Source organism: Ptychodera flava, assembly GCF_041260155.1.
Source record: "Ptychodera flava strain L36383 chromosome 3 unlocalized genomic scaffold, AS_Pfla_20210202 Scaffold_27__1_contigs__length_13241970_pilon, whole genome shotgun sequence".
NCBI classification, from domain to species: domain Eukaryota; kingdom Metazoa; phylum Hemichordata; class Enteropneusta; family Ptychoderidae; genus Ptychodera; species Ptychodera flava.
The window spans coordinates 5,087,043-5,112,306 of NW_027248281.1; the positions used below are offsets into that span (position 1 = coordinate 5,087,043).

The 25,264-nt window shown below is 37.0% G+C and overlaps 1 protein-coding gene across 1 annotated transcript; it reads left to right on the forward strand.

Moving 5' to 3' along the window:
• The first annotated feature begins 1,026 nt into the window (after positions 1-1,026).
• Positions 1,027-18,598, forward strand: LOC139126201 (uncharacterized). The gene is made up of 5 exons (XM_070692247.1): positions 1,027-1,070; positions 8,173-8,265; positions 13,006-15,871; positions 17,406-17,509; positions 18,528-18,598. Exons 1-3 carry the CDS (start codon positions 1,027-1,029, stop codon positions 15,548-15,550), a joined length of 2,682 nt encoding a protein of 893 aa, XP_070548348.1. The 3' UTR covers positions 15,551-15,871; positions 17,406-17,509; positions 18,528-18,598.
• Positions 18,599-25,264: the final 6,666 nt, after the last annotated feature.

Genomic DNA, 25,264 nt, shown 5'->3' on the forward strand with positions numbered 1-25,264 from the left:
GATATTTTTTCACCATTTTTGTTTTGAATGTGAACCGTAATTCCTTGTTCTACTCGCCAAAGCATGTTAATATGCACTGTTCAGCCTGGCAACTCAGCGCTACAAGTGTAAACTGCATTGTTATTATTGAAAAGTGACTTCTGGTCCGGACCAGAATTCAAAGGTAATAATAACAAATGTATTTAACGCATACAAACGCTAAGTTAACGTTGACGAGTTAAATAGTGGGTGTTTCAACATTCTTTGTGGAGTAGAATAAAGAGTTGCAAAAATTGATATATAAAATAACAAAATGAAAAAAAATCATCAAAAGTTAGCATTACAGGCCCTAGTGGCACTCCCACTTGGTAACATTTTTAAAACACATGTTTTTAATGCCAATGGTTGATATTTGATGTGGCGACTGCGCGCGGATCGCGAGATATCGATAAAAACATGTCATTTCCCGAGCGTATTTTCACATCCCGAAGTTTTACGATCGTTTCTGATTATGACCCGAAATCACCCGAAGGTTTGTTGTTGTGCTGATTGACGATATTCAAGGGAGTCCATAATAAGTTCGAATTCGACGCAATTAATTTACTTCCCACTGCAAAGACTTTATATACAGCATTATGCCTTTACCTCAGGTAAGTTTTGTTTACAATTTCTCCTTATTTTTTGTCGTTTTCATTATTCTCAATCGGCTGTATTACATTTCTAACCAATACCACATAAATATCAGTTTTTACGTTTAAAATATTAGCCACCTCTGATGACTACATTTGGTCGTCTACAACTCAGTTACGTGTGGTTCGCCGCGTGGTATGCGTCTATGCATACCACGCGGCGGCCGCTATGTATCAACCGCACGTAACTGTGCTAGTCACCTATGCGAATTCTGGTGAAATCAGCAAAAATTGTTTTCCGTTTATTCGCCAAGTCAGTAAGACTCAGTTTTCTCCCGGGGCATGACCGATCACCGACGCAAGTACTGTAGCGTACAGCAGCGTCAGCGTAGACTCGTACACCATAGCTTAGTTGACAATGGCACCCAGTGCCGAACGTTCGATGTTCGGAGCTGAATTTAGGTGGGCCACCGGAATTTAAACTTTTACTTTGTTAAGGACATGTTTTTATCGGTATCTCGCGAACCGCGCGCAGTCCGCTACGTCAAATATCGACCGTTGGCATTAAAAAATGTGTTTTAAAAATGTTACCAAGTGGGAGTGCCTCTTTAAAGTAGGATAACAAAGTGAAGTTGGGCAAACATGGCATATGATGAACAATTTAAATTTTTCAAAAATGTTTGAAAGCAACAAACTTACCTCAAGAGGTTCGCTATAGCACAGCCTGTTAAAAGCAAGTCACCTTGCAAACGTGAAAATCCAAGACGACCCGAGACGAGCCTGTAACATCATGACCTTCATGATATGATTGGAATACGGCTCTTTGCGCCCTCACGGTCCGACACTCATTTTCGTGAAAGGAATTTGATGCAAGTTTTCCGCGAAGCATCGATAAAGCAAATAATGAGTGAACTTTATTTGAATCAGTGTAGCCTTACTTTTTAATGTTGCTCTCAGTCTTTCGCATGCCTGTGTTCACCATCAATTTGATGTAAATGAGCACATGCGTTCCAAAGGTGACTCTCTGTAATTTCATCTGTCAATTGTATACGAGCTGTACAAAGTTTGCCCATGAGCACCAAAATGATAACAATGGTGGGTATGTTGGAGTGATACTAGTTGTGGTCCTTTCCAACAAATGTATGTGTACTATTTTTAATGAAAATTCACTACACAAAACTGTGCCTTGCAGTACTGTCATGTGTGTTTGTTTACTTTCCGCACCGCCATACAAATGGAAAGGACAGTCATAAAAATATTGGGCTAGCACGTACAGCACTCTACTGGATCAATTCCATGTTACATAAATCGTTACTTTTGACAGATCACTCTCCCATTTATTCTATCCATATTTACGTAAAATTACCCGTGAATATATCCAGACTGTTGATCTTGTGACACCCACAAGGAAATAAATGGAAGTGAGTGCTACTTGAAACTCTTAGACTCGTAATTTTTTTCTAGAATTTTTCTCTAGCCCTTCGTACCTGGCTGCGTGTTCCCGGGGTTATACGGCCGCCCACCACAGCCCCGCTGACTCTCATAGGAAAATCCAGCGGATGCAGTCCCGAATTGGACCGCGCACGAAAAACTACCTTTTCTAACTATTTTGGCCAAAATCAACTCGATTCCGCTCTATGCCTACCCGAATAACTCAATCGCTCACAAACTGCAAAAAGAAATTGCTCTCGTGATGTCCCAAACTGTTAGTTTACCTGCGATATACGGCTAAGGGTCCAGTGGCCGGTAATATCTAGCTAATGGACGGCCGGCTAATTTTTCTCCAGACGGTTCTATGCCGTGCCTGGTCAAATATTGGACTTATACATGTTGACTTAGTGGGTCAGGATGTCTCCGGCTCTTCTTGGTCATCATATTATTCGGCCAAAGTTAGGATTTCGTGGATTGCAAAATTCTATTAAGTTCGATTCAGCAAAATGACCATGTATTTGAAGTGGAGACATCGCAAAGCCCGTTTGAAAATTCCCAAAGCGACGGGACCAGGCCTGGAGAGATCGCCAGTCTTTCCAAAGTTATTTGCGTCGGTCAAACCATGAGTTACGACTGACACTCTGCTATCACTAAGATGAATGAACTTCAGATAATCTAAGCGATATGATTTTGGTTCGTTTACCACAATGCACGAACAATTGAACATTCCGAGTTTTAAAGTGACAGTAGAAGAATGATTTGTAATTATAGATAATCATAGTAATTATAGATATTCTTGTGGTATATCACGGTGGGTCGAAACAGTTTCTTTCGAAACAAATTCAAGTTGAACAAATTCCGATTTTTAGTATGAAAGTGTCTACCTGTAACGGGTGATACATCTCGATAGATATATTTCAAGATTTTTGTTCAACAATGTTGAAAAGCGAGCACGTGACAAAATACGACAACATGGCTTCCCCCTTGGAAATTGAAGCTATGGTTTCACCTCCCCCGTGGTTATATTCCTAGCGCCCTCCCATTGTCCAGTTTTCTAAACTGGTTATACAGCTATGCATGATGCATACAAGTCGTTAGTAACAATTCAACGTTAAGTTTAGGTATAAATCATATTATACGCATCCAGAGTATACAAGATGAGTCAATGATCAAACCCATGTAAAGAGGAATTGGTATCCATCCTGTATATATTGAATAAATTTCAGTAGACATGATCGTCTCATAATAAAGCCGTGGCAGTGTTCGTCTGAGCTGCGCTAACAAACATATTTGTCATTATGTACATCCAAACTTTAATGTTGCAGCAGTGTTGACGTGATGTTTCAAGATATAATGCATGAAATACATTTTTGTAAACGAAAAGGTTGCACATGCGCATTTCGATGGACCCTGTCCCTTTATTATTTAAATGAGACTTCGTAAAATCGTTCATGAAAAAAACAAAGCACCATTGACGGAATGTTCGAGATTTCATCCGTTCCCAGTATACCAGTTATCCTGGCTGTATAGTTGTGTTTGCCGCACAAAGTCCTACTGAGAATCTTGCCATCGTTTGTTGTCTATAAATTCTTAACATCTAGAAGTCTTGATACCAATATTTACATACGTCTTAATCGTTGGCACTGCAACTTTTAATATTTGTTTTCATAACCGAATTCTTGTAGTTATCAAAGAACTGCACTTTCTTGATGTTTGATTATGAATTCGGCACAGGTATGATATCTGCGCCACGTCTTTTTTTTATTTCCTTTCGGTTTTAAATACAACAAATATAATTCAATTGACTAAAATGTAATACACTTTTGGGGCGACGTATGTTCGAATAAAAGACACTTGTTATCGAAATTTTCCTATATTTTTGACGCTCAAGACGTAGTCACGTTTCCCCATGTTCTTCTTAAGTCTGCATGTTAATTTTCTAACAAACTTTATAAAATATTTTTAGTTGAGGAGAAATTAACTCTTAAAGCTCCACAAGCCGTATCTTTTGGCTACTTTAGGATAACTTTTGTATGGTAGTTTCCCTACACCTTCTGCATTGAATCCCTAATAGTAATTTGAAGCCACGTATTTAGCATATAAACCAAGCTATATAAGTATAATCTTCATTGTTATTGTTGAAAATTGTATTAAAGTCCGGACAAGAATTCATTTGTAAACAATAAACAATGATCACTACACACATACAAGCTGTGTTGACAAAAAGAATATACTCGAAATTTCAGCATGACAAACAGATTAGGGTCAGACACGGCAGTTGATATACAGAAGGAGATTACTGAAAAACTTGCCACAAGTTACAGCTTATGTCCCTTTAAGAAGTGTAAGCTACCAGATATTGATAATATGGGTAAATGAGTTTCGAAATACAACAACATTTGTCTATGACTGTCAGATACAGGTATGCATACATCAACTCACTCTATACGAGATGCTACCTTCCCCAATTCATACATAAAAACATACATTGATAAATTGTGCATAGTAGTGCAGAATTAAGTGCGCATGTTCGTACTTATCAGTCTGCCGAATTAGTCTTATTTTACAAGTCTACTAAAAGCTGAAATACTCTAGATCGTCTCACCGTATATATAGCGACCAAAACGTCACGCGTCAAAGGTACGCCACTCGCACAGCTGTACAAGAAAGCAATGACGACGAATGTGATCATGATGATATCGCATATCCTTACATACATTCCCGGAGAAGCTTACTTGAATTTCCTTAGGAATACTCATCGTCGATCACGGAAACATCACTTACCACGCAAGGACACTCAGAGAAAGAAACAGGCACATAATATAGATATGTACCGTTTGAGTGTGGGGTGAATTTTACACACAGTTAGTGTATGAGGATTTATTAATTCATTGGTGTGATATGTGTTGTCAGCATTAATGGACACACAATATATCCACAATCAAGATGATTTGAAAGCGTTAATGAATTTCGAAGTTTAAACTTCACTGAAGCAATATCGAATCTGGCTCTTTAATTGGATTCCAAGAGTGAAGAATTCACATGTCTTGTGAATGTATTTTGATTGCCATGCGAGGGCAGTCACACAACTCACTCACTGTATCGACACAACCTACACCACATAGAATGGAGAATAGTAGCTGACGTCATTTATGCCGCAAACTGGGTTGAACACAGAGGCGTATATCCGCAGTTGGAATTAGAAACGCTGTCTAAACTGCTCTCAATCAGATAAGAGCTATCGATGGAGATATAAGTAGGATCACTATATCAGGACACTGTATTCTTATACCTGTAATGATGTTGCAGTGTACCACCAATCACGTCTTTTCAAGGTTTTCACGTCAGTCGATTGTAAAACATGCATATTAAAGCCCGAATAGCTGCGAATGTGTAATAGCCCAATCTCAAAATATCCTGAGTTTTTCAAGAGTTTTCTTTCAATAAGACCCATTAAAGAATGAAAAGTGTATACACTGTCATAAGTGGTGAAATTGGATATAAACTCAAATGTTTCAACATCATTTTAGGGTTAAGGATTACAACAACAAAATGATGGCCATCGTGTGTTGTGCATTCAAGTGAATGCATCATACTTGTTTCCTTTATGATCAAGATGCACATGTCTGTGCAGGAAATACTGCAGTTTTCGTTCTTTTATTTGTCGCGCCATTTTATGTGTGGCACTCATTTATTAATCTGTTAAAACCCGTAGGCATGGTGTAAATTAGCGATCAGTGATACTTCTATGCATGTCCCACAGTTAGCACATTAATACAAACAAACTTTGGTTTGAAAAAAATTATGAAAATAATGCATAAAATTCGCAGCTATTGGGGCTTTATAAAGTAAATCGCGCCTTGGGGACAGATATTCGGATTTTCAAATTTCTCAATTCCCTTCTGATCTACCACTTGTAGGGGCTCATTTTAAAGCTCTTGGTGCAAGAAAATCTACCACTGTCTTGGTATTTCGAAAATAGGAAATTTATTTTTCACAATACAGTTACAGGGATGGCGGCCATTTTGAATTTCAAATATTGGGAAATCTTAGGTAACTTATCTCTCTAATAATACCACGGTAACCCCCAATTGTTTTACTGGAGTTCAACTTTCTTCCTCTTCTGTATTGTTGTGATCTTAGCTTATGGAAGTATTGCAAGTCACCTCCTTGCTACCTCCATGATGTCATCAGGGTGTTATTTGTAACTCCAGAAGATTTCACATTGCTCTGTTTCACTTTCACTTGAATGAGACACAAGAGTCACGATCCCCGTTTAATTTACACCTAATACCATCAAGGTTATAGGTTAAATAGTTGTAGCTCACGGACTGAACGCTAGCCGGGGCTACACCCAGCACGACAGTAAAAGCCGGCGCATGGCCCGTGGGCTACAAAGATTTCAGCTACATCAAGGTACACCTTGACAGGGTGTACCTTGTACTGTATTCTAAACTTGGCGGCCGGCCAAAATAAACATATTCAATATAATATTTTGATTACAATACTCCGAAGGCAAAGCAGTCTTCAATCAGTGGAAAAGTGAAATTCCAGTAAAAATCTCAAACAAAAATGGATTAGGAAAAGAAAAAATAACACCACAACACTTTTGCAAAATGCCAATGGTCAGAAATAAATTTCTCTTTTGGTCTTTGAAGTGGAAAAATCGTGTAAGTTGTCTTATCACTTTTGAAAACATGGCCTATAACCAGAAACATAATTTTCTGTTTTGGCCTTATAAAGGAGTCTACAATCAAATGCTGACGCACTAGAAACGTAGCTCCTTAATTTGGTGTCAATCCCCCCCTAAAAAGGATACTCGATGCGAAATTGGTTTCAGGAAAGCCGTGCTGTTTTCTATGTATCATCAAAAATACCCAGCGATCTTCAACGCATGTATGTTATGCAAAATGTGAACGATGTGGATAAACAGACTTCCAGTTACGTTGCAAACATTTTCAACATGCCATGTATTCTGCATCGTCTGTCAGGAGAGTTCAAAGTATGTGTTTTGTTTAATACTAGGTTGTCCCTGTTTTTCTTAATCAAGGCAGAGATATACATGTAGTACTGTATCCGACGGCGTCACTTATTTTCACAACACGTATGAGAACCGCACAACACTCTCCTGTGTCTTTCTTTTCTGTCGAGATTCTCTTGAACTCCTCAGAATTTCTGCTGTCATGTATAATTACACCTAAAATATGATCGTATTTGTTATGGCACAACGGTCGAAATACTTTTTTCAAATATTTTGTTATTGAATCCTTAGAGTGATTTTGACTCAACCGTGACGCAAATCGAATCGGGCTCTAACCAATCCGTGGCTTTAAACCATAGGGAATTCAGTCTCCGATGATGATGATCAGATGGTGATGATGATGATGATTAAACATTAAAAATGAAGAAAATAAAAATATATTTTGACTCAGTAAAGTTGTTATTGTTGTTGTTATTGTTGTTGATGATAGTATTTGTAGAAAAGAACAAAGTATGGGTTGCAAATTCAATACAGCCAAACTATACACATGCACTGCAAAATTCAATACAGCCTTTATAGTATACTATATACACATGCGCTGCAAAATTCAATACAGCCTAACTTTACCCAAGGGATGTCACTTCATTGCCACACACTTTCTTTTCCATCGCCAAAAATGCACCTAGCAAGCATCGAGAGTGGTAAAATTCGACGTAGGGTCAAAGCACATTAGTCCTTCTCAATCATACTCAAACATTTTTACCTTTTACCGATGAAAAGTCGACAAATCGGCAGGTTTTTCAGCGCATCTTGTCGTCTCTTATATTCCAGATTTAAAAGGCCCGGCGGTTGTGTAAGTCACGTGGGCGCATTTCAATTCGAACCAATAGCAGAGCCTGTACTGAATGAATGGGCCCAACGTGACGTAGAACATCTATAAAAACACTTGCCAGGCTCGCCCCACAATCAAAGTGTGGAACTGTATTTCAGCAAACTGTTTCGACATTTTCTGCCGATATTTAAGGAAAATACCATTCTACATCCAATATTATACTCTTACCTAACATATTTCATGCTACAATTGGGGCCTAACATGTGGACTCTTGTACGACAAGTTTGTCTGTACATTTTCGCATTGTGTCATTAATAAAGAATTTTGCCGCGAAATTCCGGCGCGTTGGCCGCTGAGGAAGTGGTTCACAGTTGTTGTGATAGCGAAGAAGATACAAAACAGAACTCAACAAAGTAAGTATTTCTGCCATGTGTATGAATAAGATGGTAATGGATTTGTAGTCAATTATGTGTAAACATCGTTGAATTTGCGTTTTTTCGAGGACGAGTACACATGTGACGTACTGTCTTGCCCCGCGTACGATACCGTGTGGTTAGCTCTGCATGGATATGGCACGTCTGTGTGTAGCTGCAGTACAGTAGCTCGTGGTTTTGCCTGGGCATTTGGGGCAAAACTGATTTGCCGTCCGACCCAAATACCCAGGCAAAACCTCGAGCTACTGTACTGCAGCTAGTCTGTATGTTACCGGCGTTGCACGTATAACGCCGGTAACACACAGCCCAGCCATGCAGAGCTACCGTGTGTTCCGTTCCCACTGCGTCAAAGTCATTTGTGGGCTACAAGTCCATAAACGCGTTTGGATGCACTGCGTATATGCGTTCAACCTCCCCCTGTGTTGGACAGAAATGGAACACACGGCATCGTACATGGCGCAGGACTTTCTGTTATTAAACATTTCCATGTTGTATAACACGCGGGGAAGGGGTGGGGTGGATACGGGGCACGAAGTCGTAGTGAACGTTTTGCGATCATTGATTTGAGAGCCTGCGATAGGAAAGTATGACGTCACTTAATGGAAGTTTTCAGAGCGGTGCTGAACAGTTACTGCTTCCGATCGTAACCATACCACTTCCTGGACTGTTTATTTTTGGAACTGGGGAACCAGAAATCGAAGGAGTGGTATGATTCAATCCACAGCAACTTTGATACAAACTTAATTTTTAGTATAAAACACGGATCCAATGCCCCATTGATCAAAGGTGTATTTCTGCAAAAAAATGCCACAAATAAACCATGAATGCGGTATAACTATGGTCATACTTCATTATTGATGCTTGATCATGAAAAAAAATCCTCAGGTACCGTATATATGTGTGTAAGAGGGGGGTTACCTGAAAGGGATGTCAATAAAAGAATACTCTCAACACTTTTATGTTTAGGGCAGGGCTTTACACTTATTGCAATTACTTTGTTGTGAATTTGTTTTCATTTTATGGCTTGTAGCTATTGCAAATAACCGGTGATTTGATGTATTTTCTTTTTATTGTAATTTAATGTGTGTGGGTCTGCATGAGAAAGGTAACATTTGTTTTCAGTAGTAGAGCACGACAAGGATTAGGTATGTGGATTGCTGAACCATTGTATTTCTTTATTTGAGAACAGGGAAATTGCAAGGGGGTAATAGCATGCTGCATGTATAGTTTAGAATATTTTAAGTTTTTAAACTCACATTTGGTATACCAATGTAAGGTTATCATATAGGTTAGAGTCGGTGGCATCTGTATGTATGTATATATGTATGTATGTATGTATGTATGTATGTATGGTATGTATGTATGTATATGTATGCATGTACAGTATAGAATGTCCGTCAACACCAAAAAGTCGCAAACCGCTGCACCTTTAGCTTGGTATTTGGTGTGCGGATGCATCCTTGGCTACAGATGGGATATTGTTCAAATTAAAGTTACATTGCCAAAATTATGTAAATGAGCTTAAGAAGTGTGAAAATGGTCAAAATGTTATGATTTCTTTTAAAATTAATGTGCAAGTACCTTAGGTGAACCTTATACAGTTTAATAAGTATCGTGAAGATGTCTTGAATTTTGAATTATTTGCTGAATTCTTTTGTTATTTTTCTCAATTTATGTAAAAATTCTTCTTCTCTGAAACCAACCAAATTGTGCTCTAATTCGGGTATGATATTTGCAAGGGTGTTACCCATCTAATTTGTTTACATTACGAAAAATTGGCAAAATTACTATTTTGGGGCAATTTTTGACATTTAAGGGTCAAAAAGTAAAAAAAATCGTTTTCCTTTAAAACTGCTGGACAGACAACTTTAATATTTGGTGTACAGATGCCCAGGGATGACATAGTTAAAAATGTGTAAATTGTCGTGAAATATGCAAATTTGTACTTTTTAGACAATATTGTCATTTTCAGTCAGGAAAACATATATTAAAGACAATTTTGTCATTTTTTGGTAAAGAAAACTTGGTCTCAAAAAGTACTTGTCTGATAGCTTTGTAATTTGGTATAAAAGTCCCGAAGGATGTCATTCGTTAGGTAAAGCTTCTGCTCGAAGTGTTAGGAAACCAAAATATTTGTGTAATTTTGGTAAATTTATCAGTCTCTGACCTTCAATGACCTATACTTACCCGGGATATGTTTTACGACAGTGGTTGAGGCTGTGAACATCATTTTGTCATATTTTGTATCAGTTTTTAGTGAAATTTGATCCAGAAAACAAAATCTGAGGTTAATTTTTTCATTGCGTACCAATTTTTAGAACTTTTCAATGTCAGACACACAACTGATAAGAAATTTGGATCCATCCAGATGTTATAACCACACCCCACAGTGGAAGACATTTCAATATCTGTATCTAACATGTAAAATACAGTCAATACCAAGGGGTTGAAAGTTTGATATCCAAAGGGGGGGGGGGGGGGGGGTTAGAAGATTGATGAGGTAGCATTATCTTTTTTTATCTGATCTTTTTTACAATATGTTCCACGCTCTCCCAACTTTTCTTTTTTCCAAGCCTTCTTTGGCTTATTTTTATTGACATTTGTTAATGTATGTCGGACCTTCTTGTCCCATTGCTATAAAAATTGATATGCATATTTCTAAAGTAGTACCTGAGTTTCTAAAGTTGACCTCCAGTACCTCAGTTGCACACCTTGTTTGCTTTTGTCATTCTTGTTTTTCTGGTTGTACTGTGTAGAAATCTTTGTCATAACATCAGCGTAGAATTTGGCTGTACTGAACAGATTGAAACAACATTCATTGTTGATCTCTGGTACCAATACCAGTATGTACCAATTCCAATCAAATGTGAGCAACACCCTATCATTGGCGGTATTTTGATTTTGTGTTTTCGTTGTGTAACTGATATCAGGGCTTGAAATTAGCATTAGTCCCGCATCCACAGACTACCAACTTTTCTCCAGGACTACCAAAATCCATGAAATGGTAGCCAACAAGGACTGCCAAAGCCTGGGACCTGAAATTCAGTTCATACTTGGCATGCAATGTCCTGTCCATCATTTTTGGAAGAGCTAAATGCAGTCAAACCCAGATGGACACAGAAAGGCCAGAGTATGACTTTGTTATGCAAATTACAAACACGACCATGCGGATGAACTTTGCAACAGTTTCAATATCTGAACTTTGACGTACTTGAATGACAGGCACAGGAAATGATGGCCAATGCAATGCATTTTATTTCATTGCATTTTGACAGGGACCTGTTTTTGATCATAATGTATCAATCACAATTGCACGAAAATTATGCCTCCTCCCTACAGAAAGCCCATGGTCTATTTTTAGCACTGCTACAGTATGTCTCAGTGCTGAGAAGGTTGTGTCATTGTCATGATGACTATCAAGATTTGTATACAACTCTGAGTGTGAAAGGGTTGTCAATCGGTCAGCAAACTTTTGAGTATCACTATCGTCCATTGTACCTGTTTCTGTGGGTATTAAGGATGTGCAATATTCACGTCAAATGACTAGAAAATTAACTTCATGGGCAGAATCTTGAAAAATAGCCTTTTCTTGTGTATTTCACGAAAGAATGTATCCCTGAACTAAAATATACATGGGCTACCAACCATTGTCACTGTGCTACAAACTTTAGAAAATGGTAGCCCAAGTGGATTATCGAGGAAAAAAGTTAATTTTGAGCCCTGGATATATACATACGTTTCTTTATCAAGTAACGTTTAGTTATCAGTATTGTTAAAATGTTGATAGTCCAGTTTATTTTTTACTATTTTAATAGATTACCCAATCTCTGTTGTCTTTGAGTAGAGTCAACAGGTAAATTTTGTATTTACCTTTTGACCTCTTTGCCCCGCTTCAAGACAAAGAAAAAGTAATTTCTCCCAGATGTTGGAAAAACTTGTAAACTTTACATGATTTGTAAATGCAAGTCAGACCATGAATTCGTTCATGCTGTTAATTACCTCAGCATGTTGCATGTGTATTTAGAAGTTTCATGGTTATGATACGGTTAACTTTATTTTTACATGAATTAAGTTCTTATTTGATGTAACAGTGTTCTCCCTATGATTTCATGGTAGACTGGTGGCTAACTTGCATGACAATAAATAAAAATTATGGTCATGCATTTTTATTGTTTGCCAAAATTTAAATACACACTCATTTTATCTTTTTCTAAATATTTTAATAACATGATTTCAAATCAAAAGTAACAAGTTCTTCCCAAAGTGTGACGACAGGAAGTTTTCAAATATAGGTTGAGAACATTCAACTTACATTATGGCTTAATGACAGGAAATGCCAAACATATCTTTGAAAATTGGATGATATATGTTGGTAAACAAAGTGTAGAAAAGATACAGCCATGGGGCTTTAAAGAGTGGGAGCCACCACTCTATAATTGCTCTGAGGAGAAAATTGTATAAATACAAGTATGTAAACTGATACATATGGTAAATATGTAAATTGTGATGGAGACCAGGAAATTGACTGTGAGTAATTATGTATTATCTCTCAAAATGATTAATCAACCATGTATTGATTGTGAATACTGTTGTAAAAAACATCTGATGACTACATTTTTGCCTATCTTGTTTTCATTATCCAAATGTAACTTGCACAGTACTCATAGTTTTTTCCTTGTTTGCATGAATACACTTACCTTTCTTGATTTCTTTCAACAGTTTGTCAGATGATCAACAGAGAGCTGTAGATCTTGCGAGGTGTGGGCATAATGTATTTATCACTGGACCGGCGGGAAGTGGGAAAAGCTACGTTGTAAAGAGAATTTACCAGAACCTAACCAGTACAACTGAGAAAAGTGTCCAGATTGTGTGCCCGACTGGTGCTGCATGCAGTATTTATGATGATTTGCCAAGGAAATCTGAAACAGTGCACAGCTACTTCGGTGTTGGTTTAGCTGAACAACCTATCACTGCAATTGTCAATAGCACAAAGGAATATATTTCAAAAAAACTGAATCAAGTTGATGTTATCATCTTGGATGAGGTATCAATGCTAAGTGCTAGACTTTTTAATTTAATAACACTCATAGCACAGCGTTGCAGAGATAACGATAAACCATTCGGTGGTATTCAAGTTGTAGCAGTTGGGGATTTTTATCAGCTTCCCCCAGTACCTGGCTTTGTTGATCCTGGAGAGTACGCATTCATATCACCATTTTGGAAGTTTACTTTTAAACATCATGTGCTCCTGACAACTATCTACAGGCAGCATAGTCAAACTCATCTTCTGAATGCCTTGAATTTAGTGAGAATTGGACAATATGATGCCGCAACCATCGATTTCCTCAACACACTAAAACGTCCACTAACAAATCAGGACAGCGCTACACATATTTACTTTAACAACCTTGATGTAGATTACCATAACATGTGTTGCCTTGATCGTCTCCCAGGCCAATGTAGTGTGTTTCATTCTATTGACCAAGGTGAGTTACGTGAAATTGAGAGGAGATGCCTTGCACCAAAGACTTTAATCATTAAAGAAGGAGCACCTGTTATGCTACTCTACAACCTTTCAAAAGAACTACACAATGGTTGTATTGGCACTTACAACTGTGTTGACGTCAGCGGAAATCCTGTGGTTACATTCCATGACAAGTACATTCATTGTGCTATACCTCAGAGGACATGGACTTACAAAGATGACCACGGAAGAGAAATTGCCAGACGTTGCCAGTACCCACTTAAACTATGTTGGGCTATTACCTCACATAAATCGCAAGGGCAGACTCTACAAAATGTTGTCATTCATGCTGGCACTGAATTTGTCTGTGGTCAGCTTTATGTCGCTCTTTCAAGGGGAAAGTCTACAGAAACAATACAGTTGAGTGGCTTTCATGCAGAGAGGATGCTACCAGTCAGCAAGCAAGTTTTGACATTCTACAACTCCCTTACGACTAGTACCGAAGAAGTACATGAAGGGCTGACTTGTTGCAAGGACATATGTTGTAAAATACCACAGACTTTTGAAGAAAGAGTAAAGCCGATTGAAGATTCATCAAGAGAAGAAACATTCATACAGTCTATGTTTGAAAAGGATGACAGTGATGAAGAAATGGTTGATCTCACAGATGTATATGGCAGAATGGACAAGAGTGGTAGTGAACTAGAAAATTTACCAGATGACTTTTGTGTTACGTCATTTCTAAGCGAGATTGTTGACACCTCTCCATTGGCAAATGTAGAATGTTCGCTGTCATGGCAGATAAATGCGCTTATAGACCAACTGATGAAGGAACCAGAAATTTTGAGGTTATTCCTCAGTATACAGTGGTTGAAAATATACAGCGCCACCAAAAAGACAATCGAACAGAGCCATATTACCAAAGTGAAGCGAACTGAGTTCACAAGCATGGCAGGTAATCTTCATGCATTAGCAAATGCACCTAGCCTTAGAGAAGAAGGTGCCTGTCTCTTTAAATTACATATCAGCCAGATGAAAGTTCAGCATTTCACATTTCTGACCAGTGTTGTCTGGAATATACATGACACTCAAATGAAGATCTTGGCCGCTAGTGTTAACACATCAAGTGAAGAAGATACATGTATGCGTGAGATCATTGATGTTGATGAGATGGGAAGTGATGGCAAAGGGAAAATTCGATACGTTGCAGGCTGGACTATCAAAAAAGAGCTGGAAGGTAGCAGAAAATACGTGAAAACGTACCTATCGTCAGCTGACAAGAAAGTCCGTGCTAGAATAAAAGAGGAGTACCAGTGTGCACAAGCCCTGGATAGCCTGACTGTGCCAGAGTCCATTCTACATCGAGATACAGTATTCCCAGATACACTGACAGTAACTGATAGCAGGCAATACACCAAACATGGACTTATTCATGTCAAGGATAAAGTGTACCTTTTTTTCCTTAAACTTGAACAGGCAAGACTGGTGCTGTTGACCACCAAGAAGTTAGATCAACAGTCTGAATTGCTGATTGAAAATACCAAAAGAAAACTCTCTGACAATAGTGAACTATACGCAACATTCCAGGAGCTGTATTCAAGCAATCAAGACAACACTGTCAATTCTGAGACAATAAAAACACTCTATGCAAGAGTTGTATCACGATACGTAAATGTGTGTGCTGGGCAGTTTTTAAAAGACTACCGGAGAGATTCACAACTGAAAAAGACCCAAGCACATAGAAAGAAAATTGCATCAAAGAATGAGAAGAAAAGGAAGGCAGCTGCAAAAGTTACTTAAGCTCAAATCAGACAGGACAAGTCAAAAAGACTTATGAACTCACACCACCAACTCAGTGCAATGCTGTCCCTCCACCCTGATATACTGTCATCCACGCAATACAAGAAAGATGACTTGCTACTTCTTGCAGAAGCCTATAATATGGATTTGCCCAAAAAATGTCTTAAGAGAGAAATGACAATGATGGTGAAAGAGAAAATTATGATTGCAGATCACATAGACAATCCCTGGGTTTTGCAAAGATATGAAATTGTGCCAGCTGAAGAGAGAAGTGACAGATTGGTCCTGCAATTTCACAGATTCTAGTTTTTGGATTCTTGTGTAAGTATTGTCCAAATGTGTATAAATAATGGGGGTCAAAGTGCTAGTTTCTGAGAGACGAGATCGTGGATTTTAACCCTTTTCCTGCCAAGTCCATATTTCATCACCAGGTCAAGATGGTTAAAATTAATGAAACACAACGTATTCCACATGATGTATTTTAACATAATACTGTACATTTGAAGGCTGTTGAAAACATAATACTGCAAAGTTGATTTTTTTTGGACAAAAGATGCTATAACATGCCAAGCCAAGTGGGTGGAAATACGTCATGTTTTGGCTCAATACCGCTTTTTACTGACTTGGCTAATGGGGAAGTGATACAGTTATTACTGTCTGGCAGGAAAAGGGTTAAGAAAAATGAAAAAAAAAACATTTTTTCACCAATCTTTCTCTGTGGACTAAATCATTTAATGCCATTTGTCTCAAAATTTAGTGCAGTGACAATATAATTTTATCACTCAATGACATAAATTTCTTGTGACTAAGCTTTGTGCAAATTTTCATGAAAATGATAATAGTTCAAGTAGCTTTCACAGCAATTATCAATGTCATCCTATGGGAAGAGGCAAACTCCACATGCACATAACACTCGTACATCCTGAAAGGCAGTAATTGTATGTCAGCACGTAAACAAGTTGTTTTCAGTAATATTCTTCATAAATTATGCAAATAGCTTTTTTTTAACAATCTGTGAAATTTGTTTTAAGTGTGATTTTAATTATCACAGAAAGGATGTATGAGCGCTGTGAAGAAATAGAATTTTTCTCTTTCCAAAGGATTAAAATTATTGGAAACACCAATTCCTGACTTGGAAAGTAGATAACATCAGTGATTTAAGGTAGATCTCACCTCGGGGACAGACATTCAGACTCTCAAACTTTTATAATTCTCTTCTGATATACCACATGAAGGGGTTCATTTTAAAGCTCTTGGTGAAAGAAAACTTTTCATCGGCTTAATTTTTCGAAATTCGAAAAGTTTTATTTTTCTCCATAGAGTTAACACATTGATGGCGGCCATTTTGAATTTCTAATATCGGTAAATCTTGGGTAATTTGTTTCTCTAGTACCAAAATTTGCACGGTGATCCCCTATTTTTATTCTTGATTTTGAAAGACAATGATTGGAAGATTCCTTGAGAAAATTTTGAGCAAAAGTTTAAGTCTTTCATTTGAGGTGCATACTACCTTAAGTGACATACATAGCCCTTCCAAGAGGCAGGTAGCAAAGACAATCAACTCCAGGTCTGTAGGCATGAGGCCTGGCTGCAACCAATGTTGTGTACATTTTTAGGGTGCCTTTTTCAGCAAATTTTCAAAGATTTTATTGATAAACTCTGCATGTATACAGATTAAGACCCAATGCTGTCTTTCAGCAAGATGACGTCATCAAGTTCCCATTTTTTCATACCACATGTTCAACTGCTTAAGGACAAATTTGCAAGCTGTTCCAAAAAAATTGTTCAGAAGAAGTGAGATAGGTTCCATTGACTGAACTTACGGCACCGATTTCCAAAATTTATTGACACACAGGTATAAGAGTCCTTCATGGATTACGTGGTACAAATGTTCACAGAATTCGCACAGAGAGACATGAACCAATGTGCTACAGTCTTGCAGAAAACAGAAAATCAGAGGTCAGAAATATGCTTCTAATATGTTTATTTTCTTTTATTTTTTGAAAATGCCATGTAAGTAAAATATGAGTGGAAAAAATAACAAGCAACTTTTGTGTTTCATCCAAACCTTGTTTACAGAAAGTTCTATGTTGACTTCATATTTTATGACAAAATTTTGATTAAAGTTACAAAGGAGAATGCAAAAGTCAGTAATTAACCCTTTTCCTGCCAAGTCAATATTTTACCATCAGGTCAAGATGGTTAAAATTAATGAAACACAACATATTCCATATGGTGTATTTTTACATAATACTGTACATTTGAAAGCTGTTGAAAACATAAATACTGTAAACTTGATATTTTTGGACTAAAGATGCTATAAATGGCCAAGCCAAGTGGGTGAAAATACGTCATGTTTTGGCTCAATACCACTTTTTACTGACTTGGCTGATGGGGAAGTGAGTACTGTCTGGCAGGAAAAGGGTCAAAAGTAATATCAATAGTTTCAGCTTTACCACTTCAACATCCTTAATCAGCCTGACTATACTGAAGGACTTTTTGACATTCATTTCAAAAATGTCAAGCTCGCATTTCCTTTCTTGCTGATTACTTTTTGGCCAATAAGGATGCTATTCATTGATTTGCAGTATTTATCATACGTGGGATTGGTGTTTTGACCATTGTAAGACCGAGCTTGACAGAACACATTCTCCACAACATCTTGGTTAACTATGCCAGGCATGATAGATGACCCTGGAAATTGCTGGAGTTTGTATTCACACATCTTTGTAAATCCCAAGAGCAGTGATTGCATGTCAAAATAAAGTTTGCGTGAGATGAAATGTTTTGGTTCTGCTGAGGCATACCAGTTGTCAAGGAAAGTCAAAAAGTTTGTGCAATCTTGGAGCCTTATGTCAGACATGTCTCTGATGGGATTTTTTACATCATTGAACAAGTGTACCAGTTTGCTTGTATGCATTAACACATCAATAGAAGCATCCAGAAAGCTAACCTCTTGACCATTTCTTTTGTTCAGATGTCTCTTATATGCCTGCAATGGAAAGAAGAAGAAGCGAGTAACAGTGACACATTGGACATTTTACAGGTAAGCCCATACATCACACTGAAAACCACAAGCAGATTCAGGAAATGCCAGAGTGTTCTCCTCACAGCAAGTTACAGAGTGATGGCCACCGCTCTGTAGTTTGTTGCAAGCCATAGAAACTTATTAAAATAACAATTACATATATATCTATATGCAAATTAACCATCAGTCTGCCAGAAAATCCTGGGGAGAACATTGCATTCCCATCACTTGGTCTATCATTGCCTGTAACAGGCCCTCAGAAATGACCGCTGTTACAGGATCTGAATCAAGCCTGACATTTCCAGTGTTGTCAATATATAGATGTGGAACATGGGTGTGTGAACAGAAAAGTATCCAGTGCTGGGTCTACAAAGGGCCTGAAAACTCAAATGATTTCTAGGATTTTATTATTTCAGACAAATTTTATAGTTTTGATAATAGGTCCTAAGGAGTGTAAAAAATGATTGATGTTTACACTAGAATAATTCAAACCTTGTCAGTGTCACAGCTCTGTTCACAGCACCACACAAAGTCCTGTACACACAGGTACTGAGACAGGCAAAAGTTTCACACCCAGTCAGAAAACTGTGTCAACAGCACTGGATACAGATCTGTAGAGCAGCCCATGTTACAACCAAGTGCCGTCTTGGCTGGCGCTAACCTGCATTAAGATGCCACATGTATCATGGCCTGCCACAAGGTGAAATTGGCTGTGTGTGGTGTAAAATCTGAAAATTGGCATTTGAAAGAAACACAATTAACTGGAAGACAGTTCAAAGGAAGGCAAACTGTTTAAATCAATTTGATACAATTGTGTTCAGAAATGTTATGGCAAACTCTTCATTACTGAAAATGTATGTGGTAGTTTTGATGTTTCTCAGCACCACTAGTCACTCAACACTCATGTTTCCATTTTTGTAAAGAGTGAATGAATCAAAACCTTTTTGCATACAAAAATTATAAAAGCGTACCTTCATTGTGAAGAGCATTTTGCGGTCAAGCACATCCTCTGCCAAATGATTTGTCATCTTTAACTGTGCAGATAGGTGAAAGTGTTCTTCCGTCAACCTTTCATGTATCACTAGTGAATTTGAAGATTGATCCATAGTGTATGCACTGAACCAGTGTTTCCACAAAATCTGTCTACCATCAATTTGTAAAGTACTTGGTCCCTTGTCTGTACTCTTCTCCAGGCTGTTTCTTATCTTCTTGATATTGTGCTGCAATTATGAAGAATCAGTGGTGGTGAGGAAGATGACGAATGAAAATTGATTGTTATTGAAATTCAACCATCAGGCCTGTTATTTGGACTTATTTTTAGTTATCACACATGAAACTGCAGAAACGTTTAGAATTTTAGTAGACAACTAACGACTGGTACAGTGTATGCAGAAGGATAGTAGCTGTAAACTGTGTTGATTTTTTCAATATTTTGGTTTTGTGTGTATCAACTACAGTTTGTATACATAAGCATTACTATTAATTTTGTTGCAAGCTGAATTTTAGTTCAGAATAATTTTTTTATTTGTCAACCATAACAACTAATGATATGCATTGCAAAGATACTGAAGAAATCATAAACATCATCAAAGCTCGTGTCCCTTTTAAGCAAACTACACTACCTGAGGGTGAATTGGACCATTAAGTTTCTTTATTTTTTATGCAGAACTGCGCAAATGTACCTATTGTCATTTTCGTATTGATACTTGTTGAATTTCAAAGAGTCTTCTCCATAAAATGATAAATAAATATGTCACCATAGTTTTCTTTTAGATAACACTTTTAAAGTATTTATTCAACTAGAAAAGTGATTGGTAAGGAATACTCTTAGGATAGGGAGAACATATATTTTTGTTTCTATTATATTATAAACCATGATCATTTTCTATACATTGTGTAATTTTTAGAAACATTATTAATACCAAGTTGACCACAAGTGTGAAAAATGTGTTTGTCATATTTTAGCGAGTGAAGGTGAGTTTTGCTTAATATTTTCAAGTTTGTAAATTCTTAACTTTTATTGACAATTTGTTTTCATTTATTTAGTGGTATAAATTTCTTGTGAAATCAAGTGACATCTTGGAATTGCAGTAGGTTACCTTTGGATCCATTATAAATACCATCCTTCCACCTGTCATAGGGTTTCTAGTTGTGAAGTGACTTTCTCGAGCTGTTTTGTTGTCTTTGAAATGTAGGTTGATAAATCCTCTGTTGCTTCCCCCCCCATCACAGCACGACCAGTGAACACTGAAAGTAATTAAAATCATCGGTATGAAATTTCTGACAAGCTTGAATGGTATTAATTTGAGTATTAAGTTTCATGTTAATTATATTGTAGTTGATTATTAAAGGTATAATGCACCTCGGGAACAGAAATTGGGGCCTTCAAATTTTATCATTTTCTTATGACCTACCACTTGTGGGTGCTCATTGTGAAGCTCTTGTCGAAAGAAAAGTTTCCACCTTCTTGGTTTTTAGAAAATCAAAAATTATATTTTTCCCATAGAGTTAACACAGGGATGGCGGCCATTTTGAATTTCGTGTATCAAGAAATTGCAAGTTATTTGTCTCTCTGGTACCAATTTGCACTGTGACCCCTGATTTTTATTATTTGCTTTGGTAAGAGAATGGTTGAAAGTTTCACTGAGGAAAGTTTGAGCAAAAGTTTAAGTCTTTCACTTTCGAGGTGCATTTTACCTAAAGGGACTAAGTTGTGCAATGGTACATTATTTAAGTTATTTTAGTTTCGTAAGAAAGATTACTTATATTGTTCTGCTCACTGAAATGGCTCAACATCCGGTTTACAGATGTCAACTTACACCTTAGTACATGGACATACTTACATCATTTAATTTTGGTATATACTGGTATTGAAAATTGTACTGTAGCAGTATTCATGTGTTATGGGCATGTACAGGTTGCAAGTTAAATTCGAACAACTGATAATTGAACATATTTCAGTGAGCAGAACAACATAAAAAATCTATCAACAAGAAACTAAAATGATGAAAAAAAATTTCAAAAGTGGGCAACTTTTCCCTGTAAGAAACTTATTGAGGGCAATCATGACTCAACACATGTACACATATATTGATCATTGAACAGAATAATGCCATACATGTACACATATATTGATCATTGAACAGAATAATGGCATACAAGTTACTCTGATGGGTTTTAAAAAGGAAGATTTCCCAGTGATCCGGTGTTCATCAATAAAACATCTATGAAAACTGGTGTGAAATCTGCATTGCTTTATTCACTTTCACATAGACCCTCGAGGGTCTATGCGTTCACTTAGCGATAGTGCAATGAAGCCTTTAAAAACCTTGGGTAATAAGGTGGAAGTGAGGTAAGAGCCCAGCGGTACAATAGCCTTGCTTGGAAGACCAATAAGCGTCAGTGTAGTGTGTATAACAAACCTTTTATTTGCTAGACTCTTACCTCACTTCCACATATTACCAAAGGATATTAAAAAGGCTCCATCATGCTATCTCTAAGTGAAAGTGAATAACAAAGATGGATTTCACACAAGTATTTCATAGATTTGTATTGATGAACACAGAATTACTGGGTATCCTTCCCCTTTAAGTTATTCCTAGAAAAAAATGTTTCTTGTGACCAAAGACAAATAGACTGTAGAAGCAAGCTATGAAATTATTTAAATTTAGATATGGACATTTTTATAAAGGGGAAATATCTCATCACAGTGCTGATAGGTTGCTTATGAAAATACAGTTTTGTGTATTATACATGTATGTATGTACCCCATGTGATTGTAATTGACCAATAAAATGCCCAAGTGATATGGTCTCATCAGGAGGCAACACATTTTTTATATAATTGTGATGCATAACTCATTATATATTACATGCATTACAATCAAACAAAATGTATAGCATTTTAGCTGGATAGTAGTTTGAAATTGTAAATTTCAACTCAGTGCTGTATTGTGACTGAAAATCATCAAACATGTCTAAACAAATACATGAGGGAGAAGCGGAAGCGTATTTAGAGTCCAGACTGTGGCATAGCATTCTAGTCTCATTTATTATCATAATTTTTAGTGCACTGTGTGCATTGTAATAATCTCAGTATGTCCAGTATAATAGTAGGTCAGTCATGTATAAATTACATTCTGTCTCAGATGATCCTGATATCATCAGTTGAAGCAGTGGCATAAATAAAATGATGATGAAGTATAAAGCTTGTGTTATGTTAATATGTTCGTACAAGTATATTATAGGTAGTTAAGTACTTACTGGAATCCTGCTTTAAGAAGTAGCCTGACACCTTCCCAAAACACTCTATGAAGTATTGCAGGTGGACATTCTCTAGTAGGAAAGTGAGCGACCGGATACCTGAAGCCACCATCGCTAATGAATACGAATTGCAAGACATGTGTTGCTGTGACTGGTTTCAGCTCCCCTATGAATGCATAAAATGTAATGTCATTGTTAAAAATTGCAACTCGCTGGTTGTCACAGGAATCTAAATGTTTAAGGGCCTGGCTGTATGAATGATTTTATTGTTCCATTTCTGTTTCAAATCAGGCAATGTTGTGCTTCTATAATGTGTCTATCAAAAGTGAATCTGTATTTGTGCATGATTAACATGTATCATCTACACGTACCTGTCATGAGTTGTGTCATATCCTTGAAAGGTTGTCCTAATGTAACAAAACCTACCAACTTTGATATTCCATTGCATTTCACCAACTGCAAATCCTCCTGAAAAGACAAATAACGCAATCAGTTTCAACATGTGACATATTCTTAAGGATGTGCGATCGTTAAATTGAAAGTATTGTCATTTCTCTTAATTGTCAATTTTTGGATGCTTCTTTGTAAGTATCATCAACATGTGATAAAATAATACAGGGTTCACAGTGCTAGTTTGTGAGATACAGGGTTTAACTTTTATGAGAAACAATGATGAGTCAGCATTTTTGAACCAATGCTTTTTCTTCTATTGACAAAATCATTCAATGCTGTTTTTTACCTTCTCGTGTCTATTTATAGACAGAGAAGGTATTAGAGTTGAAAAACCAGTATGCTGGTGTCAACTACTTCCGTCTGTCAATACTTCCGTCTGTCAAGATCCGTTGACGTCATGCCATTGTGATGGGTCATATCATAAACTGGTGGGGGTGTTCATGGTTCAGGTTGAGGTGCAGGAGAACGATTTTGAGCTGTGACAAAAATCAAAAGGGACTTAGAGGCATAGCCACAGTGTTAAGCCTTTCTTCAAGGTTCTTAGTTGACTACGATCTATTACAGACTACTGAGCTGATGTTAGGGGTACTCACTTTGTGTTTGCTCACTCTGTGTGCGCTAGTGTTTGGTACTGAGTTGCGTGGATATCCCCTCATGGCCTCACGTGATATGGGCCTGTTGCATAATCTGCAGATGATCATATGCCTCTGAGTGTGACGGTCATTGTGTAAGCCTGTCGGCATTTTCCTTGCATTTTTTCTCATTAAATTTTGCAAAATATCGGCGAGTACCTCAATATTTCAAGATAACTCTTTCTTCCCAATCGTTTCCTGGAGTTTCAGAGTCATATGAACGAAAATGAGTGAAAGTTTTAGACAGGAAAATCGGACGTTGGCCATGTTCAATGTTTACAGTACAATCAGAAGTTTATGTGGAGGAAATAACTAACAAACACTATTCATTATTCATGATGCCCGCCCTCTAGAGGCAGACCTTCCTATATGAAGTACCACATTTGATGCTTGTGGAAAGCTTGACCACACAAAGGAGCATTTTAACTTTTAGAAAATGACAAATTGAATAAGAAGGTATTCTGAAAATGTCAAATACTGAGAAAAATGCGCAAATATTCAAAATAAACAGGTTAACTGACTGTCAGCTATCAAAAACAATGAAAATGTTTATGATCAAAAGTTTTTGAGATGCGCACATTTTAACAAATACAGAAATTATTAATATTATAAATATAAGACCAAACTATTTTTTCAGGGATGGGACAGGTTGGAAATGAGGGTGAGAGATGCAGCTACACCATTTCATTTACAGCATACTTATTCACTGTGTTGTGTTCAAGTTCCATATTGTACTGACTGTCATACAAGGATAACATAAGCAAAGCAAATCAAATTAGAAAAGGATCAATGCTGTTGTGTGGATTTTGCTGAACATGGCTGATTTTAATATTTCGCCCTATATATTTGGTATCCAGCAAAGGCATATTTTGATGTAAAGTCAAAATTAACACTACATTGCGGACAATATATGTTACCGTTTCTTCATGAACTTTCTTTTTTAAATTATAGTATAGTAGTACTTTGAACAGATTAACAATTATCGTGATGTCAACCCATAATTTTACATCACAAAGACTGTAATTCTGCCAATTTTTTTTTATTTTTCAGTCATTTTATAAATTTTGCACTGAACAAGATGATTGAACAAATTGCAATGTTTGAATTTGTAAACTCAAAGAATAAAAATCCTTTGGTCACAGATTAAATTATTTTTTGAAAAGAAATTTACTCTTAAACACTTTTAGCATATATTCTTTACACGGTCATGTATTTCAAGGAAAATATGCCTATTAAAAACAGTAATTTCTTCACTTTCAATTTTTTTTCAATACTATGACAATTATCAGCCATGAGGTTTTACAAACACAAGACCAGATAAGCGTTTTTCATCATTTCC

Coding starts and splice junctions, on each gene's coding strand:
- LOC139126201 (XM_070692247.1), top strand. CDS start 1,027: ATGGCACCCAGTGCCGAACGTTCGATGTTCGGAGCTGAATTTAG. Junction 1,071..8,172: donor ATGTTCGGAGCTGAATTTAG/GTGGGCCACCGG, acceptor TCATTAATAAAG/AATTTTGCCGCGAAATTCCG. Junction 8,266..13,005: donor ACAAAACAGAACTCAACAAA/GTAAGTATTTCT, acceptor TTCTTTCAACAG/TTTGTCAGATGATCAACAGA.